General features: G+C 37.4%; 1 protein-coding gene across 2 annotated transcripts in view; it reads left to right on the forward strand.

Moving 5' to 3' along the window:
* LOC144958557 (twitchin-like) overlaps nt 1–24182 on the forward strand; it is a 192940-nt gene that overhangs the window by 98027 nt on the left and 70731 nt on the right. For both annotated transcript variants that reach the window (XM_078890618.1, XM_078890619.1), the window contains 20 exons: nt 507–743; nt 1180–3386; nt 4511–4677; nt 5436–5611; nt 6166–6382; nt 7295–7538; nt 8220–8410; nt 8849–8986; nt 10068–10240; nt 10780–10902; nt 11235–11395; nt 12095–12239; nt 13637–13681; nt 15403–15563; nt 16099–16243; nt 17039–17192; nt 17631–17782; nt 19013–19148; nt 21049–21221; nt 22843–22903. In XM_078890618.1, the coding sequence (XP_078746744.1) occupies nt 507–743; nt 1180–3386; nt 4511–4677; nt 5436–5611; nt 6166–6382; nt 7295–7538; nt 8220–8410; nt 8849–8986; nt 10068–10240; nt 10780–10902; nt 11235–11395; nt 12095–12239; nt 13637–13681; nt 15403–15563; nt 16099–16243; nt 17039–17192; nt 17631–17782; nt 19013–19148; nt 21049–21221; nt 22843–22903 (5206 nt within the window). The remainder of the gene's footprint in view (nt 1–506; nt 744–1179; nt 3387–4510; nt 4678–5435; nt 5612–6165; nt 6383–7294; nt 7539–8219; nt 8411–8848; nt 8987–10067; nt 10241–10779; nt 10903–11234; nt 11396–12094; nt 12240–13636; nt 13682–15402; nt 15564–16098; nt 16244–17038; nt 17193–17630; nt 17783–19012; nt 19149–21048; nt 21222–22842; nt 22904–24182) is intronic.

Raw genomic sequence — 24182 nt, forward strand, 5'->3', positions numbered from 1 at the left:
CTAGTAAATGATCTTTGATTGATTGTCGGTGTCAAATAATAATACACCAATAATAATATATTTATATAGCGCCAATCCCGCGTTGCCGCAGCTCAAGGCGCACAATCACCTGTCAAGATAAAGAATGCGAATACCTATCACGTTCATGATAGTGAGTGTGATGTCAACCGCATGTACGGCTATGTGGTCTAGTGGTATGACACTCGCTTTTGGATCGGAAGGTCCTAGGTTCGGGCTTCGCTCGGCGCATAGTTTAGTCCTTGGAGAAGGCTCTTTACTCACATTCTCTCACCGTACTCAGGTGTAAAATGAGTACCTGGCTGTTAACAACGTTGTCTCTGTCCGAAAAAAATTGTAATATCGCCTAACAGGCGTCATGTCCCGTCCTAAATGTTAAATGTTGCTGTTGGCCAGGGACCGCTTGTAAAGTGCTTTGAACAAGTTTAGTGGATATTGCGCTATATAGAAGCTCAAAAATGAAAAAAAATAATTTTGTCCACTCATAGAGTCCAGCTGTGCCAAGCTTCAGTGCGTGGTGGGAGGCCATCCTACTCCTACAGTCAAGTGGTCCAAGGGCTCCAAGAAGATCCTTACAGGATCCGGGGTTGAGATCACCTTTGAGGACGGTGTCAGTATCGTGACTTTCACCAAAGTCAAGAGCAGCCAGGCTGGGACGTATACAGTGACACTCACAAACGACGCCGGAAGTGTGTCGGTGGACGTAGAACTCGTGGTTGAACTAGGTAGGTCAATCGTGGTTCGCTCGATCTAGAGGCACCGAACGTTTGATGGAGAAAATGAAATATTATATAATTGAATCTTTGCACTTGAACATGGGCATCGCTGACAGGTTGATTGATATGCCCATCATCATCTTAATGAAATAATTACGGCAAGAATTATGATGATGATGATGATGATGATGATGATGATGATGATGATGATGGTGGTGATGATAATGATGTTAATGATGATAATGATGATGATGATGATGATAATAATGATGATGATGATGATGATGACGATGATTATGATCTAAAATATATAAATATGAAAAGCTGATCATAACGACTTAACAAATGATAGGAAAGTACGTCATCTAAAGACAAGAACTGTGATTGTTCTGGAGTTTATTGCTTTGTGACATTGATAGAATAATTATTCTTTAACCATCAACAGATACCGACAAACCAGACCTTATAGAAACCGAATCAGGAAAAGAAACACCTTTAGACGAGGTTGATTCATCCTCACCAGATCGCACAGATCCTGAGCCACCGTCATCCGTAGATGAAATAATTACCATTGAAGACAACCTTCCAGAGCTAAAAGAACAAACTGCCTCAAAAGAGCTTCAGTCGGAAGAGGCAATCGCTGGTAAAGAACCCAAAGACAAATTAGAGAAGAAAGCAGAAAAAGAAGAGGCTGCACTAAAGGCTGAAGACGAAACTGACGCCAAACCCGAAGTTGTTCAAAAAGAGACAAAAGCAGAAGAGGAGGAGTCGATTGATCTGACTGACTCTGTTGGGAAAAAGTCTGCAGAAGTTAAAGAATCAGAGATCGTCACAGAGAAAGATAGTGAACCGGTTGAAGAAGGAAAAGTTACAAAGTTAAAAGAAGAAGAGAAAGAGGTTGCTCAAGCAGCGGAGGAAGTTAAAGCAGTTGAGGAAACAAAGGTTGTTGAGGCTGTTGAAGAGACTCAAGTTACTGAACAAGTTGAGGAAAAGAAACTAGCCGAGCACGCTGAAGAGAAAGTTCCAGAATCAGTTGAAGAAAGAAAAGCTGCTGAAGCTGTTGAAGACAAGAAAGTTCATGAACTAGTTGAAGAAACAAAGGTCGCTGAGCCAGTTGTAGAAGAATCAATTAAAGTAGTTGAGAATAAAAATGTTGCAAAGACTGCTGAAGAGGAGAAGGTTGCTGAACCTGTCGTAGAAGAAACAGTCGAACCCGTTGGAGAGAAGAAAGTTGCTGAATCTGTCGAAGAGAAGGTTACTGAGCCAGTAGTAGAACAAAAAGTCGAATTTGTGGAAGAGAGCAAGGTTGCTAAATCTGTTGAAGAGGTTGCTGAAGCAGTTGAAGAAGAAGTTAAACCAGTTGAAAAGGAGGTTGAACAGAAGGTTGCCGAATCGGTAGAGAAGGAAAAAGTCGAATCTGTTGAAGAGAAGACGGTTGCTAAATCTGTTGAAGAGGTTGCTGAATCAGTAGCTGAAGAAAAAGTCAAATCTATTGAAAAGAAGGAGGTTGCTGAATGTGTTGAAGAAAAGGTTGCTGATCCCGTGCTAGAAGAAAAGGTCGTATCTGTGGAAGAGAAGAAGGTTGCTAAATCTGTTGAAGAGGTTGCTGAACCAGTAGCTGAAGAAAAAGTCAAATCTATTGAAAGGAAGGGGGTTGCTGAAATTGTTGAAGAAAAGGTTGCTGAACCCGTGGTAGAAGAAAAGGTCGAATCTGTAAGAGAGAAGAAGGTTGCTAAATCTGTTGAAGAAGTTGCTGAACCACTGGTAGTGAATAAAGTTGAACCTGTTGAAGACGAAAAGAAGGTTGCTAAATCTGTTGAAGAAAAGAAGGTTGCGGAAGAAGTTGTAGAAAACACAGCTGAGGCAGTTGAAGAACACAAGGTAGCTAAGTCTGAAGAGAAGAAAGTTGCTGAACCAGAGATCAAAGAAACAACTGAAACAGTTGAAGATAAAGAGGTTGAAAAGGCTGTTGAAAAGAAGAAAGCTGCCGAGTCAGTTGCAGAAGAAAAAGTAGAATCTGTTGAACAGAAAAAGGTTGCAGAGCCAGTCGTAGAGGAGAAGGCTAAACCAAAACAAGAGAATCAGGTTTCTGAGCCTATTGAAGAGAAGAAGGTTGCTGAGCCTGTTGCAGACGAAAAAGTCGCCCCACTTGAAGAGAAAAAGGTTGCGCAGCCTGTTGCAGAAGAAAAAGTCGCCCCAGTTGGAGAGAAGAAGGTTGCTGAGCCTGTTGTAGAAGAAAAAGTCACCCCAGTTGAAGAGAAGAAGGTTGCTGAGCCTGTTGCAGAAGAGAAAGTTGCTCCAGTTGAAGAGAAGAAGGTTGCTGAGCCTGTTGCAGAAGAAAAAGTCGCCCCAGTTGAAGAGAAAAAGGTTGCTGAGAAAGTTGAAGAAAAGGTTTCTAAACCAGCTGGTAAGGAAAAGCAAGTCACTGAACCAGTTGTTGAGGAAAAACTTGAGTTAGCTTTTGAGGAAGAAGTTAAGAAAGTTGAAGACAATAAGGTTGCTGCGGATAAGGAAAAAGTTGCCAAATTAGAGACAGAAGGCCAAACTGTTGAACAAGTTGTTGAAAAAGAAGTTGAGCAAGCTGCAGAGGCAGTAAAGGACGTCTCTAAAAAGGTTGACAAAGAAGTTACCGAGCCAACACTTAGTAAAAAGGTTTGTTAAAATCAATTATCAGTTTTCATTTTAAAACAAATTTTCTCCTGTTTTTCTCCTCGTCCTTTAAGTACATGCTTATCTTTTGATAATCTATCTTTTTCTTGGTTTATAATCCTTTTTTATAATAAACTTTAAAATTGTTAATTCACACGTCAAAGCTATCCTATAGATAGAACGAATTTGACGTCACTCAGTCTTTTGTTATTGTTTTTTGCCATTCAAGTTTATGAGTAATTTTCACTTAACTGTATCATCCAGATTATAAAAGTTCATGGTTACACAGATTTTTGTGTGTTGGTCCGTTATACTTCCGATTGACAATGTTGTGAGCTTCTTAGTCAAGCGCATACTATCTATACATTTTCAATGCAATGAATCAATAATTTATAATCGTGAACTGAGTAGTTGATTGAAACTGGTAAATGGTAATATGGGATACAGCTCACCCACTGCTTATTATGCCCCCCCCCCCCCCCCACAGCCCTCTTTCCGTCTTTCCGCCATTAAGTCTGGATGTACGAGATTTCATGGATTGAATTGTAATTCAAAATATAAATAGAATGACAGTATTCAAACTTTGTCTTTTTTCAATATAAGAATTTATATTAGATATTCCTATTGAGTGAATACGTTTATTAGCCGCTTCAGTCCTTTTATCAGTAACGTAGTAATATTCACAAAGGCTCACACTCACATGGGACTGCTTTCCAGGGATCTGGCTTCTTATTTTCTCCTGGTTTTTATAATCTGTAAATTTTACAAACTCGTAGAAATCATCATGCCTATAGATAGAACGAAGATGACGTCACTCTGGTCTGTGTTATTGTTTTTTGTACTCCTCGTTTATGAGTAATTCTCACTAAACGGTATTATCCAGACTATAAACGTTCAAGGTTAAACATAGTTTTGTGTGTTGGTCCGTTATACTTCCGGATGGCAATGCTGTGAGCTTCTTGGCCAAGCGCATACTCTCCATTGTTTCTATGTGAGTTGTCCTCATTTTAGTATTCACTGTGTTCGACTAATTAATGGGCACACTCAGCGGTCCAAGCATTTTGTTAATATGGCAATTGTATTTTTCTACAAGAAAATTTCACACAGTGTTGTTTTTTCGTGTTTAGGAACAGGAGGCTGCAGAGGAAGAAAAACTAAGACAACTCAAGAAAAAGGACAGAAAACCGGACGCACCTCAAATCTTAGAAAGTATGGATGACGTAGTGATTGAACTGGGTGATCTGGCTCGCTTTGACTGCAGAGTGTCTGCCTACCCTGACCCTGATATCACATGGTTTGTGTCAATAGTTTTAATGAAATGATAACAATAGTAAATAATCATAATGATGAGAATAGTAATGATATTAATAATAATAATAACAACAACAACAACAACAACAACAATAATAATAATAATAATAATAATATAATAATAATAATAATAATAATAATAATAATAATAATAATAATAATAATAATAATTATATTATTATTATTATTATTATTATTATTATTATTATTATTATTATTATTATTATTATTACCATCATTATTGTTAGAATTATTTATTATTATTATTATTATTATTATTATTATTATTATTATTATTATTATTATTATTATTATTATTATTATTATTACTATTTATTATTATTATTATTATTATTACTATTATTATTATTATTATTATTATTATTATTATTATTATTATTATTATTATTATTATTATTATTATATTATTACCATTATTATTATTATTATTATTATTATTACCATTATTATTATTATTATTATTATTATTATTATTATTATTATTATTATTATTATTATTATTATTATTAGTAGTAGTAGTATTAGTATTATTATTGTTATTATTATTAACTATATTAATAACAATAATAATAATAATCACAATAATAATAATAATAATAATAATAATAATAATAATAATAATAATAAAAATAATAATAATAATAATAATAATAATAATAATAATAATAATAATAAAAATAATAATAATAATTCCATAAATTTCTTTCTTTCATCTACCAGGTTCAAGGACGGCCACAAGGTGATTCCCACCGACAGACACCAACTGTTGAATTTCCACGATGACATTTTCTCCCTGCTCATCAAGAACGTGGAGAGGGACGACAGTGGCAAATACACATGTTTGGCCAAGAATGTACACGGAGAGGCCAAATCTGAGGCTATCCTCAATGTCTTGGGTAAGAGTTAGGAACTGATGTTTAGAAGCATATCCTCATCTCTCCCTCTTTTGAAAGAATTGGGAATATTATACGCGTGTACTCTTTAGATTTGCACTCAAAGTAAAAGAAGGCTGGTATAATTTAAGAACGTTCACGGTAAGGCCGTAAATCCTGGCCTTTTCTTTTTTTTTGGAAGTCTCAAAGACACGTGGATTACTGAGATTTGTACTCAATGTAAAATAAGACTGTTTTGTCGGTCAGAGAGAGAGAGAGAGAGAGAGAGAGAGAGAGAGAGAGAGAGAGAGAGAGAGAGAGAGAGAGAGAGAGAGGGAGAGAGAGATAAAGAGAGAGAGATTGTTAGATAGATAGATGGATAGATAGATAGATAGATAGATAGATAGATAGATAGATAGATAGATAGATAGATAGAAGGATATATATATATATATATATATATATATATATATATATATATATATATAAGAGAGAGAGAGAGAGAGAGAGAGAGAGAGAGAGAGAGAGAGAGTCCCCGAACAGCGTAAAAAAACCCCACCATTATATCTTCTCAACAGCATTGAAGGAGAAGATACAAGATGCCCACGTCGCTCCTGCCTTCTTGACCAAGTTCTACGACATCGAGGCTGTGGAGGGAGTCCCCGTGGAGTTTGTCTGTGTGGTAGACGGAAACCCAGAGCCACATGTGACCTGGATACTGAATGGCAAAGAGGTTGAGAGTTCATCGGAAATCCTCACCCGTCGGCAAGATGATTCAGTCATGTTGGCATTCAGGTATGGTTCAAATTGATGAAAATTGTCGGGGTAGTATAAAGTCTTTATCTAAAACTTAAAGATGCCAAACACACATATATTTCGCAGATACGGCCATTCAATGCTTTTGGCACAGCATCAATCGGCAGGAGGTAAGGTTGGTTAAAGAAAACAAACAACTTTTGAAGCTTTTCATTCCGCCATTTTCATCATTAGTGATTTCCGGTGTACATGGTACTAATTTGGGCAATGGGAAGTGTAGAGTATTAAAGCTGACCTCCCCTCCCCAAATATCCCCCAAAATATCAGTTTTTATATTAAACAATGTTTCCTAAATGTGCTCAAAGCGCTTTACTAACGGTCCCAAATCTAACAGAAGCAACTGACGAGACAACCAGTCTTCAAGTTTACACCCGAGTACAGTTAGAAAATATGAGCAAAGAGCCTTTTCCAATGACTCAACTTGCCGCCGCACACAGCGGGACTCGAATTTGAGATCTACAGGTCTCTCTCATAGGCACGTGTCAAACAACAACACTACAATGTCTCCCTTTATGCTTATTCGGGTATTTTACAATACTACAGATTTCTACAACCCAACCGACTGAATGCTGCTTTCTATTGTTCTTTTAAAACCACTATGTGACCATACGCCAGAATTTTCAAAACTGAGTTTGTTTGAAATATTCAGAATTTGAAAATTTAATGATTTTCCTAAAAACAAACCCCCTCTTCTCAATGTTTACTTAAGCTCAAATTCATAGGTAAGACTTAAAATTGAATTTTGATAATCGATATTATCATGACTATCACGTGTCCAAATGTATGGCACTTTCCTACAAAAGTGGATTTTTTACATCTCTTTAGATCTTTTGAAGTTTTCTGTTTTTTAAGTAAATATCAGCTGTTGTATCATTTTCCCAACTGTAAAAGGTCCGTCCAGATGGAGCATTCTGGTGAAATCATCTGCAAGATCAAGAACGACTCGGGTGAATCCATATGCAAAGCTCGTCTGCAAGTCCAGGAAGATGTCACCAAACGTGGAGACCGACCACTTTTCCTGGAGCGTCCTTCTGACACGGAGGTCAACGAGGGAGGCGAAGTGACCTTTGAGTGCGTCATTTCCGGAATGCCCGAGCCGGACGTCACGTGGTATTTCAACAGTAGAGAACTGCATGTAAGTCAATTGGTTGAGATATTTATGATATTGCAAGATGGCTGCTATGACTTTAATCCAACTTGTAAAGAAAAAATAGGCTCCTTTTATAACTAAATTTTTGACTGTCTTCTTTGGATGAGATATGCTGGATGACTTTTAAAGATTGAACTGCTCCTTGCTGCACATGTCTTCTATTTTTAATAGTCTTTTATTTTTATGTTCGAGTGCATCGAATAACAGAGCTTCTTTTGTATTGGAATGCGCCTACAGGGATTACACGTCTTTCATTTATGTCTTGAAAATGTTATCCATAACCTCAGACGTATTATTTTGCGATGGTAGTGATACTAAAAACTGAATTTATAGCTAAAGATTTGGGGCTTAATTAGGTTTATTTACTTTTTTATGAGATAGATAGATAGATAGATAGATAGAGAGAGAGAGAGAGTGAGTGAGAGAGAGAGAGAGAGAGAGAGAGAGAGAGAGAGAGAGAGAGAGAGAGAGAGAGAGAGAGAGAGAGAGAGAGAGAGAGAGAGAGAGAGATCACTGTCTCTTTATAAGAGAACAATGGAAATTTTACATATCTTATCACGGCAACTTTTAATTCACTTTTGACCTAATACCAATTCCAGAGGATGGGTCAACTATGCATCTTAAAGATCACATATAATCATATCTTTTATTACACTTTATCATCAGGAATCTCGTCGGAGGGTAATGAAACGCCGTCCAGGCCAGAAGTACACGTTGACGGTCAAGGAGATCATTCCAGAAAACGCCGGAGTCTACACATGCAAGGCTGTAAACCGAGCCGGAGATGCATCGTGCGCTGTGGAACTGTCCGTCAAAGAACTCCCTTCAGAAAAGTTCTTGAAGGGCAGGAGCTATGAGTAAGTTTTCATAAAAAACTCAAGAATGCTAAATGTGACAATGAAGAAGAAAAAGAGTATATAGATAAACCTGGGTAGAGACTCATGACTTATTTCCTTTGCTATAAAGAAAGGACAAATATAATTATGATAATCACCAGTCAGGTTAAGATAATATTGACATTTGAATCCATATAAAATATCAAGTCTGTCTTTAATTATGTCTTTCTTTTTTTTTTTTTTGCCAAAATTATATATATTAAAACCTTACAAAATGTACAACTTATTCTTTCTTTGTGCTCTTGTTAAAAAAAAAGAGATAGGTCTTCCAGTCAGAATGTTTGAAGTACGATCTCCTTCGAGAAGGGCCTTTGAGAGCAATGGGGAGGTGGGGGGGGGGGGTAGTTGTAAAGATGGCATTTAGTGTACCAATTTTACTTTTTCTTTCTCCCCATCCAGGAAATCTGACTACGACATGGGCAAATACGCCTTCCCGCCATCGTTTACAAGACGCATGACTGACCAAAGGGTGTTGCCTGGACGTATGGCTCGATTTGAATGTATGGTCATTGGTGTTCCCGAACCAGAGGTGGAGTGGTGAGTTGGGAGGACATGGCCTTTATTATTGTGTACATCTATCCTCAATTTGTGTTTGTATGGGACTGTAATTTCTAAAATGAGTGCAAAACAGGTTCACGTATGCCATCTGACTCACCACGGCATAGTACAGGTTAAAGCCACATATTGGCTCACAATGTTATATTATTACTAACACATTTTCGGGTAATGGGGGTGCGAAGTGGCCGAGTGGTTAAGGCATTGCACTGTTATGGCCCGGAAGGTGCCGGGTTCGAGTCCCGCTTCAGGCACTTTGTTTTTTTTCCTTGAGCAAGATTATTAACCCCAAATTTGCTCACTTAGATAACATGGGTGATTCCTGTTGACATCAGGAACAACATTAGGGGACGATATCTTATGGTGTCGTGGCGGAAGGGCATAATTTTTTTATCGGGTAACGGAAGGTAGAAGGCTCGATAGACAAAATCAAAACATCAGAAGAAGTCAAAACTTCTTTGCCTAAACCAGATTCGCATAATCATGGAAATACAATTTGTTATTTGCCATCAATTCAAAGTGACCACAATAGATAGGACGCTATTCTTAACTCAAAATAGCTTTTGACCTGTTTATTATAGTGTGTACGAATAGCCACTGCAGCAGTGCAAAACAATACGACGTTTTACTGATCTAGTGCGACAACAAATAAACATTTTTAAATATTCATTTCCGATCGGTTATTGAAATATTGCAAATGAGTTTTATGGTACTAAACATCAATAAAAGTTAAAATATTTTTGCACATGACAATGAATTTTTAATATCCAGAACTGGAGATGAATTTGCAGGTATTGGCATAAACACACAGACAATTGAAAAGTTTCAAAATGATTAAGGCATTGCTTATTTTCAAAATAAGTTAAAGGCTAGACCTTCTTCTTATAACAATCTGCGACAAATGTAATTTTAAAATTCTAGCGTTAGAATCTTATCATTCACAAGGATTCGAAACTTTGATAAACACGTAATCTTTGGTCAGTTCACAATTTAAAGCTTGCTACTAATATAAAACTCCTGGAATCGACGTGTTATTGCCGAGTGGTTTCTAACTTATTTCTAGGTCAAAAGACGGCTATGCTCTGAAATGGGGTCCCAAGTACAAGATCGGACGTGAGGGCCACAATGCTATTTTGGTGGTAGAGAATTGCGACACCATAGACGAGGGCCTGTACACATGTACACTTTACAATGATGCTGGAAAGGCTTTCTGTACCTCCAGCCTTAGAGTTCAAGGTAAGTCATCCATCGGTGGGAAGTGTGGCTCAGCCATGCGGTCTTTGCTTCGTACCCGGAAGGTACCAAGTTCGATCACCTGCCGCTGCGATGTGTGGTCTTGAGCAAGTCACTTCGCCCTAGCTCAATTTGTAGCGCTGCACTGCGGCTGACGCCTGGGTTATTCCAGTCTTCCCTTGAAATAGACCCTAGAGAATAATTTCCCCTATGGAATGGATAAAGGGAATTTTAATTTAATTTTAATTTTAATTTTATCTGCTTCGGTTCAATGTTAACATTCCGTTTGGCCAGCTTTTGTGAAGCGTATTGAGCATGGTAAATACGCTATGTAAATGCTCATATTTTTTAAATTCTTTACATTTATATTAGGGAAAATGTAGCATAGATAATGTTTTTGTTCAGAGATATTCAATTTTGGCAAAAAAAAAAAAAGAAAGACATAATTAAAGACAGAGTTGATATGTTATATGGATTCAAATGTCAATCTTATCTTAATCCGACTGGTGATTATCATAATTATATTTATCCTCTCTTTATAGCAAAGGAAAGAAGTCGTGACTCTCTGCCCAGGTTTATCTCCCCTGCCCTTGGAGTTGACGCCTACAAGAAGTCACCAACTCCAGGACCCAAGAAACACGAGGCTAAGATGATCGCTCCCGAAGGTAAGGTTTTATGAATGTCAACAATTTTTAAAAAATGACCAAAAAAGAAATGACGTAATTCTGCATAGTCTTCGTAGATTGTTTATTTCCATTGTTTGATTACTAATAGTAATTTCTTATTTGGTCCTTATTTATCATTCTATCTAACCAATCCTATTGTTAGATTATTATACAAGACCAGAGTTTAAAAGTTGTAATGGCTTAAATTTCAGGAAAATTAAAAACCTTAGATGGAAGTCTTTGTGAAGCAAATTGCAGTTTTTATTCAACTTTTTCAATGTTTTTTTTTTTAGATTTTAGATAGAACATCAAAGACGATTTTCCACTTTCAGATAAAATACCGTCCATGCCCATCGACAAGCCAGTCCTTTTGGAGGTTAAGTCCAATGCTGCAAAGTTGTCCTGGATGCCGGCACCCACCGCCATGTTGCCTGATAACGCCCAGAAGATTTCTTACATTATTGAGGCCAGGGAACTCCCCAACAAAAATTGGGTAATACACTTCAACAGTCGTAACGTCACTTCCCTCGTAATGACGCATGGTAACTTAGTAACTGGCTCTAAACTATCGGAACAATGGCTGTCGCCCTTATGAAATATTTCTCCGACGAGCATAAAAGCGTATCCAGAGGAAAAAAAATCATTATAAATCTGATCATGTTTTGACTTTTACACACACACCAGCATGAAGTATAAAAAGTACCGATTTTCTTTGTTTAGAACCACGATGGCCGCCGTTGCTGGGCGACGTGGCATCAAACTTCTGAATCCAATTAGATAAGACCTCATATCGATGATATTACCATGCTTTTCACATGAATTGAACATAACCCAAATATTTGATAACTCAGAATAGTACAGATATAACAACCCCCCCCCCCCCACCCCAATTAATATGTGAATAATTTACGTTCGTTTCGGTTTTTCAACTGTTATGTCAGTATCACAATATTTGCTTTGTTTTGCTAACAAGAAGAATTTTAACAGCTTATTTTAAACTGTTTGATAAAAATAAAACGATTTAAAATGAACTTCAGGAACAACGACTTGCTTGTTTGTTTTCCTTAGTTTGACATAACGTACCTCTGCACATGAGCAGAGCATGAAATCATTGTATTAAGGTGAGTGGATTTCAAGACAACCAATCTCTGACTGTGTATAATTTATTCTGTTGTATGATTTTTGTTTTCAGGTAAGGCTAGACGGTCAGATCAACTCGACCACTCACTACGTCTATGGGCTTAAGCCAGAAAAGGAGTACAATTTCCGAGTCAAAGCTGAGAACCGCTATGGCGTCAGTGAATCAACGCTTCCCTGCTCCCTGCTTGCTAGAGAAGGTAAATTATTATAAAATAATGATGAAAACTTATATAGCGCTATAACTCCGAGACACCAGACTTTTAAGCGCTTAAATTACAAATTGCTTTGGCTGAAACATACTCATTCACATACACACAAGCATAAACAGACACACACACACACACACACACAACACACAACACAAACCAGACAGACCTATCTTGCTTCTCATACCATCTACTAAAGACGAAACAGATATGTTTTAAGCGAAAGGTATTTCATGAATACATTAAAAATAGACTCTTTCTGAACGATTATCAATTTTAAAGACAATTCAGGGAAGGGAAGTGAAACAGTTTATCGATTAACATCTGTCGTGGAAGGTTGATTTAAATTTGATGCTTTGCCCCCATTTCATTACTTAGCTCAAGATATTGCTTTTCAGCCAAGAGAGAGAGAGAGAGAGAGAGAGAGAGAGAGAGATGGATATATATATATATATATATATATATATATATATATAGAGAGAGAGAGAGAGAGAGAGAGAGAGAGAGAGAGATGGATAGATAGATAGATAGATAGATAGATAGATAGATAGAGAGAGAGAGAGAGAGAGAGAGAGAGAGAGAGAGAGAGAGAGAGAGAGAGAGAGAGAGAACTTGGAACTATTTGCTGTTGTCTATTACATTAATGATAACTTTTTGAATGAAAAAACAAACAAACTAACTCACACAGTTTATTCTGTTATGATGTAAGGTTACAAAATGATCATTGTTACACGTTATTTATTTATTCACCTCGAACAAGCAGGCACACAAGACCTGCTATTTTGTCTCCCTACCTCCCTGTTTACAGGTGTATCTCGTTCTTGCCTAACCCCATGTCATCCATACAACAGTATTCTTCCTCTCTTTTTTTTCAATTTTCTGTCTTCAGATGGTTCTTCTTCTGCCTATTACCCACATTCTCTTAGGACCACCCAATATAATTACAAGTAGTGTGAGAATACCAGGAGATTTCTCAAATTTGGTGTGAATTGATATATAGGCTTTCTAGAAAAGATCATCTGTCTGACTGGTGTCATCTTTTTTACCGTAATAAATAACAATGTGAAATTGATTGTAAGCTTCAATTTAATATACGAAAATAGATAAAATGGACATTTCAGGTTTCCCCTTTATCAACAAAACTGAATGAATGAAACACTATATTCGTCTGTAGTGTTTTATTCATCCTGTTTTGTTGATAAAGGTGAAACCCGAAACGTCCATTTTATCAGTCTCCGTATATTAAATTGAAACTTACATTCAAGTTCACATCGTTATTTATTTCTTCGAGCTTCGAGCAGCAACATTTACATTTCGTTTTTTTATTGTAAAATGTTTTTGAATATAATTTTTATGACGCACTGATAACAATATTAATTCTTCTTCAGAACCCAAAATTCCTTACTTTTCACCAAGGGAATCGGAGACACCATGTAAGTATGTCTACTTAAATGTAATTTAAATTTAGACCTTATTATAAAGCTAAATAGGAACACCCTAATGCTACCTTTTAAATTCCTAATAAAATGAGTATGAGATCAACTCGTCTGCGATTTGCCTTATATTATACTGAAATTTTACATGCCCTTTGTTTTAATTTTCTTGTCAAACCTTACTAAATGTAAAACAAAATTTCACAGAGAGCGCCATAAAGATTCCGATCAGATTTTGTCAATGTTAACTCCCTGACAAATTTATCTCCTAAAGAAGTGTCTCTTATTATCCACTACGACACAATTCATGGAGAGAAAGATAAAGGGAGTAAATGTGACTCATAAATTGTGTGAGGCAATGTGGTCTAGTGGTATGACACTCGCTTTCGGATCGGAAGGTCCTGGGTTCGAGCCTCGCTCGGCGCATAGTTGAATCCTTGGAAAAGACTCTTTACTAACATTCTCTCACCGTACTCAGGTGGAAAATGAGTACCTGGCCGTTTACAGCGTTGTCTCTGTCCGAAAAAAATTGTAACATCGCCTAAAAGGTGTCATGTCCCGTCCTAAATGTTAAATGTTGCTGTGGCCAGGGACCCCTTGTAAAGCGCTTTGAGCACATTTAGTGGATTTTGCACTATATAAAGGCTCAATTTATAAGGAAACAACATCTCACTTTTGTTTTGTGTTGTTCCCGTATTTATGAGTCACATTTACTCCCTATATCTATCTCTCCATTTTATTGACTCCTTGAGGCCCCTAGTTATTGGTTTTACGAAACAATTCATGCTGTTTGATTCAACGTTGGGCACAACAAAAACTCTTCTCGTTAATTTCAAGTTGCTACGTAGGCATTTTGGATGGTAAAATTTAATATAATACCGGGTTCAAAAAGATAAAATGTCTGATATAGATATTATGCGCTTGGCTAAGAAGCTCACAACATTGCCATCCGAAAGTATAACGGACCAACACACAAAAATGTGTCTAAACATGAACGTTTATAGATAGTATGCGCTTGGCTAAGAAGCTCATAACATTGCCATCCGGAAGTGTAACGGACCAACACACAAAACTGTGTGTATCCATGAACGTTTATAGTCGGGTTAATACAGTTCAGTGAGCATTACTCATAAACGCGGATGGCAAAAACAATAACAAAGACCCGAGTGACGTCATCTTCGAACTATCTATAGTCTGGTTAATACAGTTTAGTGAGAATTACTCATGAACACGGATGGCAAAAAACAATAACAAAGACCTGAGTGACGTCAACTTCGAACTATCTATAGGACCTCTATTTCTGTCACAGAAAATGTTCGACCAATGTGTTTGTTTTTCAATGTACGTATCCTATTACCCGTTGTACGATGATTGATGTTGTCACACGACGAGACGAGTTTTGTGCTCAACACTTTCCTTTTTAAGAATGTTTCTTTTTTAGTCTTTAATATCCACCGTGTTTCAAATCTTTATTTATTATAATAAATAATTTTTTAAAAAATAAAATAAAATTCCCTTTATTCATCCCATAGGGGAAATTTGTCTCAATGGTCTATTCCAAGGGAAGACTGGAATAACCTAGGCGTCAGCCGCAGTGCCGTACCGTAAATTGCGCTAGGGCGAGGTACGAAGCAAAGACCGCTGAGCCACATTGCCCCTAATTAAAAAAAAACAAAAAAAACATTAAGATTATTTTAAACATTTACAAAATATCGTTCCAGCGAGACCAGTTCTTCCTAGAAGTCGTCCATACGTGTCTGACATCGGCAAAGAGACAATTCATCTGGGGTGGAAGCCAGCTGAGATGCCTTACAAGAGGTCAACATCTATGCCTCCTGTCTCTTACAGAGTGGAGGCACAGAAACTGCCAAGTGAAGAATGGGTGAGATAGGATTTGGTTATTTTATGGTGCGGTTATGCTTTTTTTTTTTACTCTATATGTAGACCAAACTGTACTTTTGACAAAGATGATGATGATGATGATGATGATGATGATGATGATGATGATGATGATGATGATGGTGGTGATGATAATGTAAATGATGATGATGATGATGATGATGATGATGATGATGATGATGATGATGATGATGATGATGATGATGGTAATGATGATGACGGTGATGATGATGATATGTGATTATGATGATGATGATGATGAGGATGATGATGATGGTGATGATGATGACGGTGATGATGATGATATGTGATGATGATGATGATGATGATGATGATGATGATGATGATGATGATGATGATGATGATGATGATGATGATGATGATGTTGATGATGATGATGATGATGATGATGATATGTGATTATGATGATGATGATTATGATGATGATGATGATGTTGATGATGATGATGATGATGATGATTACTATATATATATTTCTAATTTTCTTTCTATCCAAGGTCCCCCTGGCTAGTCGCATCAGAAAGCCTAGCTTGTACCTATCTGACCTTGAACCTGACCGAGACTACAACATCAGGGTTAGAGCCCAAACTCCCTACGGCATAAGTCAACCTACTGAACCTCTGTGGATTCCGAGAGCTAAAGGTAACATTTACAATACTATCTCACTTACAAATCATACTTTCTCCCACTTCTGAAAGATTCTCTTGCAATTTGTGGCTAAACAGTTCGTTCTTCTTATGGAAAATTTGAATGACTTTCTTCCTTAGATTGTGACACTGGTTGGGTTCATGCTAATTCCCATTTATGATAGTTGTAAAAAGTGGTCAACAAATATAGTAGACAGAGATTTGTGAATGAATATGGGTGACTAAACGTGCTCAAAGCGCTTTACAATGGGTCCCTGGCCAACAGCAACACTTAACATTTAGGACGGGACATGCCGCCTGTTAAGCAATATTACCCTTTTTTTTCGGACAGAGACAACGCTCTTAACTGCCAGGTACTCAATTTACACCTGAGTACGGTGAGAGAATGTGAGTAAAGAGCCTTTTCCAATGACTCAATTATGCGGTAAGCATGCAAGGCTCGAACCCAGTACCTTCCGATCCGAAGCCGAGTGTCATACCACAAGACAACATAGCCAGACTTTAGTAATTCACTCAATCCTAGAGATTGTTGTTACTTTTCAAAATTGGAAAAATGTATTAAAAATGTGCGTGTACATAGATACATTTTATTCAACTATCATTAACATACAAAAACCTTAAAACTTTAACTTTGATAGTACGCCTATAATTTGTCTCAGAAAAATGTAATAAATAGGCATGGGGTAAAGAGTAACCCGGGTAAACTACGGATAAAGCCGGTGTTAGGGTTGAATGAGTTAAGCATCAGATATTAGAGTCATTCATTCTCATTCCGATCTCTTTGCCCCAGGTTTCACTGGCGTGCCGGTGACCAGACCTACGATCGTCGAGATTGACGATGACACGGCAAGACTTGCTTGGACTCGTGTGGACATCCCTGCGTTTGACCGGACTGATGACCCCCTTCTTTACATGGTGGAGATGCAAGAACCGCCATCATACAGGTTTGTCATTCCAGCATTGTGCTTTTTTTTTCTTAAGATAATCCAGATATTTATTACTCATACTTTCTTTCTTTTTTATATGAAAAATAAATTATTTTAGGTAGAGGGAAACGCTAAAATAAAAATAAAGATTTTAAAGATTAATGTCTTGAGCGTTTTGCTCTATGGATCAGATTGTTGGAAGATCACAGAGAGTATCATCCAGAAACTTGAAGTATTCCAAAAGTTCGACTACCCGCATCGTCTTGTGGCCTTGAGCAAGTCACCTCGCCCTAGCTCACTTTGCGGCGGTCCACCGCGGGTGACGCCTGGGTTATTCCAGTCTTGCCTTGGAATAGACCCTTAAAGACAAATTTCCCCTCGGGGATGAATAAAGAGAATTTTATTTATTTATTTATTTATTTATTTATTTATTTTTTTTTTTGTTATTATTTATAGATGGAGAGAGTTAGCCCGACGCGTCCCCAACACGTACTACATGGTGCGTGACCTTGAACAAGGTCAGGATTACCGATTCCGAGTGAGAGCTGAGACGAAGGAGGGCCTTCTCAGCGAACCCAGCCCCGCGACGTCCATATTTAGAACTCTGGGTATGTCATGTAGAAAGTGTCGTAAGTTAGTGGAGCAGGCACTTATGTTGATAACAACAAGAAATGAAGTGAGTAGGAAAGTGCCAGAAGACAGTAGAGAATATTATAAATTTCTTCGGCGGCGATGAGGGTTCGTACCCACGACCTTATTGGTACGACAACTCCACCTAGCCGGGGAGAGCGTGACTCAACTATGAGCTATCCACCATTCCAAAAAAAAAAAGTGGTTTCAACCTCTACGCCTATCTTGAGCCGCTCTCACCGACTTCTTGGGGTCACATCATTTCTTGTTATTATCTGAGAAACTTGAGCAAAAATGATAATTTTAATAATTTTCCACAATTCCATTTATGGATGGATGTTTCACTGATGTTACATGATTTTAACAAGAAATCTGCAACACAACTTGTTTCATTAACACCCTTGGAATTGAAATTATAAACACTCCATTCTGTTTTTTCTTTCATTACACTTTCAAATTCGTCAGATCTATTTGCCGCTGTGTACTGGATTTTATAGGCTACTGGGCTTGTCTTGATTGCTATATTGAAGGGTATACTGTTACGCTCAATTCCCACTATTTTGTCTTAATTGGAATGCATTGCTACTATTAATGAGAAAATGAATAAATGAAATATTTTAAATACCCAAATCAAATTGAATGTGTGTCTGTGTGTATGTGTTTGTGAGTGTGTGTTTGTGTTTGTGTGTGTGTGTGTGTGTGTGTGTGTGTGTGCGAGCATGTGAGTGTGCTTGTATGCGTGTTTGTGCTGATCTGTGTTCGTGAGTATCGTACGTGGTTATGTGTTTAATTGATAATATATAGACACAATAAAGGCCGATATAATTTTCCTAAGTGATATTAGCCTGCTAGAAGATGCGGACTGTAAAAAGCAATAAAAAACAATAACAAAAAAATGAATATAACAGCTTCAAAAAATTAACAAAATACCAAACACGGAACGTTTCGGGCTCAAAACCCTTCTTCAGTCAAATAACGAAAAACAATAAAGACATAAATTCATTACTAATATACTACTACAAATTATCTCTGTCTTCTATCTGTAATTTAGTAATGTACTAATGTCTTTATTTATTTTTTTGTTGTTGTGGGTGAAGAAGGGTTTTGAGCCCGAAACGTTCCGTGTTTGGTATTTTTGTTCTTTTTTGAAGATGTTAAATTCATTTTTGATTATAATTTTCCATTAATTTGACTCTGGCATGTTGCAGCAATGACCCACACACCTGTGGACAGAGTAGAGATAGAAGAATACGATGCTGACCTGGAGGCCCTACGTCTGAAATGGTCAAAGGTGGACGTTCCACCTTTCTCCAACGCTGAATCTCCTCTGCTCTACATGATTGAGTGAGTAGAATAATTTTCGAATTTCTATGTCTAGATCCTGTTTGAATGACAGGCCTTTCTATCATATTTGTGGTTGTTATGATATGTGCGGCTATGTGGTCTAGTGGTATGACACTCGCTTTCGGATCGGAAGGTCCTGGGTTCGAGTCTCGCTCGGCGCATAGTTGAGTCCTTGGAAAAGGCTCTTTACTCACATTCTCTCACCATACTCAGGTGTAAAATGAGTACCTGGCCGTTAACAGCGTTGTCTTTGTCCGAAAAATTGTAATATTGCCTAACAGGCGTCATGTCCCGTCCTACATGTTAAATGTTGCTGTTGACCATGGACCCCTTTTAAAGCGCTTTGAGCACATTTTGGTGGATATTGCCCTATATAAAAGCTCAATTATGTGTCAGTGCATGACATAATCAGTCGGAAGGTGAACATTTTAGATTTACATTGTTTTGCATTTTCTGAAAGAGTATGCTACCCAGAGCATTTTAATCTTTATTTGAAGTAAATCGGGTGTGTTTCATGAGTTATGGTCAGATGTATGGGAAAGGTTTCCAGCAACTCTTCTCAAATTTTATACTTTTTCAACTTGACTAGCTGTAAAAAATATTTAGAAGTGGAATTAAGCTTTGATATTTCCTGAAGATGTACAAAAAGGGTTGATTTAATCATTTATATCAAGAACTCATTTTTGATAAGAATTGACCTTCTAACTGAACTTGGCAATATCTTAGTTCAAACCTTTTCACTATGCGACTGATTATGGCAGTCACTGTAACATATTTTCTATTGTCAAAATTTATATATCGTCCATATGATCAAGATTTGAAGCCTTTGTTTGTGTCATATGCGCCTAAATAGCCTCCTTAGTCTAAAAGTCATTGTAGTCATGATGGCTCAGTAGAAAGAGCACTCGCTTCACAAAGGGATTGTGATTAATCCCGGGAGCAGTTGAGATTTTTTTCCTGACCACCCCTTTTTCACCCAGCAGTGATTGGGTAGCTGGTCTGTTAGATATGACGAAAAGTACTTTGCGATGGAATAGCGTCCTATCCAAATGATAGCAAACAGTCGCTGTTGTCCACTTCACGCTATAGAAATCGGGATAAACTCTACAGCCTATTGGTTCTGAAGGGCTACTAAAGTCATAGCCGCTAGGAAATGATATTTGACTATAAACATTCTGACTTATAGTGTTTTAGCGACCTAAGAAATAATTACGTGAATAGAAAAAAGATCAAAATTGGTCATAGTACGGCACAGCAGTGCGTCCTTTATAAAAGTCATTCAGAGCCATTAGGCCTATGGAGCCGGAGTTTATCCCGGTTTCTATAGCGTGAAACGGACAATAGCAATTGCTGGCTACCTTTGGATAGGACGCTAGTCAATCGCTAAGTACTTTCCGCCATATCTAACAGACCCAGCTACCCAATCACTGCTGGGTAGCCGGGGATGGGGGGGGGGGGGGGTCAGAAGACAATCTCGATTGCACCCGGGATCGATCACGTCCTTTATACGATCAAATAAATATCTAAACTCTCTGGATTTAGAGACAGAATAATCAATGATTGCAATAGGATTCAATAGTCTGATGTCACGTCCGTCTAGCAACCAGCAGCTTGGTTCTAAACAAAGAAAATCGTTACTTTTTATTCTTCATGCTGGCTAGAACTTTTTCACATGTCCTGTTATCAGAATATATAAAAGTCAAAACATGATCAGATTTATAATTTTTTTCTCCTCTGGATACACTTTTTTTTGCTCGTTGGAGAAGTTTCCATAAGGGCGTCCGCCATTGTTCCCATAGTTTAGAACCAGTTACTAAGTTATTATGCGTCATTACGAGGGAAGTGACGTCATGTCTATTTCCGTTAATTAAATTTACAATTCTCCATCTCATACTTACAGGTACCAATCTCCTGAGGTGGAGGGTTGGAAGAAGCTGGTCAGTGGCATCCCTACCACCAGCTACCGGGTTCCTGACATCAGTCCTTCCAGAGATTATAGGTTTAGAGTCCGGGGGTTGACTCCATACGGTGCTAGTCCTCCCTCCTACCCTATTGGACTTCACAGAAGCATGAGTAAGTTTTTTTCTCTCCGTTTTTAAAAACATTATCAACTTTCCGCTAAAGACCAACTATGTGATGAAAAGAGGCTGTGTGCGTTCGTGTGTTTTTTATGTGTGCGTCTGTGCATGAGAGAGAGAAGCAGAGAGAGAGAGAGAGAGAGAGAGAGAGAGAGAGAGAGAGAGAGAGAGAGAGAGAGAGAGAGAGAGAGAGAGAGAGAGAGAGAGAGAGAGAGAAAGAGAGAAAGAAAGAGAGAAAAAAAAAGAGAGAGAAAGAGAGAGAGAGAGAGAGAGAGAGAGAGAGAGAGAGAGAGAGAGAGAGAGAGAGAGAGAGAGAAATAAAACACCTTTGGAATGAACCAAGACATTTACTACAATAGTACTAAGACGTCTCGTATGGCTGCGTCAATCCTTTTCATGAAGATATCAAATATGACTTTTGAGGATAGGTATATTGTTGGATGAGTAGATAGGTAAAACCAAAGATAGAGGAGCCTTAATGAGCCAGTAAAATGGAGAGAAAAACAAAGTGAGTAGGTGTGACTCATATATAAGGGAACAACACAAAAATTGTGAGTAGTTAGATGTGACTCATATATGTAAGGGAACAACACAAAAATTGTGAGTAGTTAGATGTGACTCATATATAAGGAAAACAACACAAAAATTGTGAGTAGTTAGATGTGACTCATATATAAGGAAAACAACACAAAAATTGTGAGTAGTTAGATGTGACTCATATACGAGGGAACAACACAAAAATTGCGAGTAGTTAGATGCGACTCATATATGTAAGGGAACAACACAAAAATTGTGAGTAGTTAGATGTGACTCATATACGAGGGAACAACACAAAAATTGTGAGTAGTTAGATGTGACTCACATATATCAGGGAACAACACAAACATTTTGTGTTGTTCCCTTATATATGAGTCCCATCTACTCACTTTATTTTTCTCTCCAGTAGATAGGTAACTGTGTATAGACTCTCTTCATGTGTCGCAAAGACCCTTCCTCTCCCAGAACAGTAGTAATTGGGTTTTCTTTCGTCGACGTTTCTGTAGCGGCTTGTATTTCCAGGGTTGGAGTTGCTGGCCCTACGCCTAACCCTCCTCCTCTCTCATCCGGGCTTGGGACCGGCAATGGCGGAGTTCTCTCTATTAGTCGATAGTATTTGTCATTTTACATCTATTTATCAAAATGGGGTTTAGGAGTAAATGTCCAAATGTGGCAAATAATGCTATGGGATTGCTTCGTGTTCCACAAAGAATGACGCCAATGTTGTGTGGAATGGATAAATGCTGAATAAACCGTTGTGAAGGAATAGAACATGTGGTTAGCATTGAAAATGTGTCACGATGGATATAGACTATATTACACTGTTGTACCAAAAGGAAACGAGGATGACGTCACTCAGGGCTTTGTTCATGTTTTTTGCCATCCTCGTTGATGAGTAATTTTCACTTAACAATAATACCCGTACTATATTATACGTTCAAGATGTGACACACAGTTTTGTGTGTTGGCCCGTTAGATTTCCGGATGGCAATGTTGTGAGCTTTTTAGCCAAGCGCATATTATCTATAGAAATCGTTTATTTTTTTTGTATGATAAAAGACTTTTTGACTTATTTCCAGCTCCAATGAGACCACTGGCGCAGGACCTGCGAATCAGTGAAATGCAGCCTGACAGTCTAAGGTAAGAAATTATGCATCCATCATGAAGCGTCGTCTTTCCTGGTTTATGGTTGTGTTAAGTTAACCACAACATTTTCACGATATAATTTGAATGACTCTCTTGTCTATTAATGGGTATTTTCCTTTTATTTTTAAAATAAAAAAATATCAAAACAAAACAAATTTGGGGCATTTTTATAGGGCAATATCCATTAAATCTACTCAAAGCGCTTTAGACATACAGATCTGTGAATAGGGTTTAACCTAAAAAATGTGTCAGGTGCTCGAATGACTGGGTAACTGGAAATCCTTTAGCATTGTAGAATATATGTTAGTCAAATATTTTTTTTCCATTTTGTTTAACATGGGTGTGACAATTTTGAATTCATTATAATGTTGTTTGTGAGAGAGGACTATACCAGTAACAATAATTTGAAGACAGATAAAAAATGACATATTTTAAGGTAATGGGTACACTGAGACTGTTTATCACTGGGTCCGTGTGTCGAGATTATGCCGCGTGGCCACTTGGCAGGGATGGGATTCATAAACTTTTTGAGCAGCAGGCAAAATCTGGTCAGATCGTTTCCTGTGGCCAAGTGCACTGAGACAGAAACAACACGTCCAATTTATTGGGCCGATAATAATAATAATAATAATAATAATAATAATAATAATAATAATAATAATAATAATAATAATAATAATAATAGTATTAATAGTAGTTGGAGTAGGAGTGGTAGTAGTAGTAGTAGTAGTAGTAGTAGTAGTAGTAGTAGTAGTAGTAGTAGTAGTAGTAGTAGTAGTAGTAGTAGTAGGAAGAGGAGTAAATGGGGGAAGAAGTGAAAAAGAAGAGATGTTTGTGATAGTCAGAAATAGGCAACTTTTGAACAATGGAAAACGAACTGCAGTCACTTTCCAAAAAAAAAAAAAAAGATGAAAGAACGAGTTTGTGTGAGAGTATAGAACAAAAGGGATTTTCCCGGAAGTTCAGATGAAAATTGTCACAAGGTCAATCTTGAATGATTAAAAAAAAAAATATATATATATATACAACATAAAATTGAAATATTGTAAAAAGATAATATTTAGCTCCTACGCGAGATTTGACCAATTTTAAAGTGCTGAGTTCGATTCTGATATTATTTTAAAAATTAAGATTTGAGCTCAAAACGTTTTTTTACAAATTCAAAACGAAGGAAATGGCTGATGACTCATCAGACAATCCCATTAAAATGGGACATAACTATTTCCGACGTTTGGCTGGGAGTCGGCTTTTGACGTGTAATTTATAGTCGGCG

Source organism: Berghia stephanieae, chromosome 13 (assembly GCF_034508935.2).
Source record: "Berghia stephanieae isolate SIO BIC M18660-M18661 chromosome 13, UCSD_Bste_1.3, whole genome shotgun sequence".
Lineage (NCBI taxonomy): Eukaryota > Metazoa > Mollusca > Gastropoda > Nudibranchia > Aeolidiidae > Berghia > Berghia stephanieae.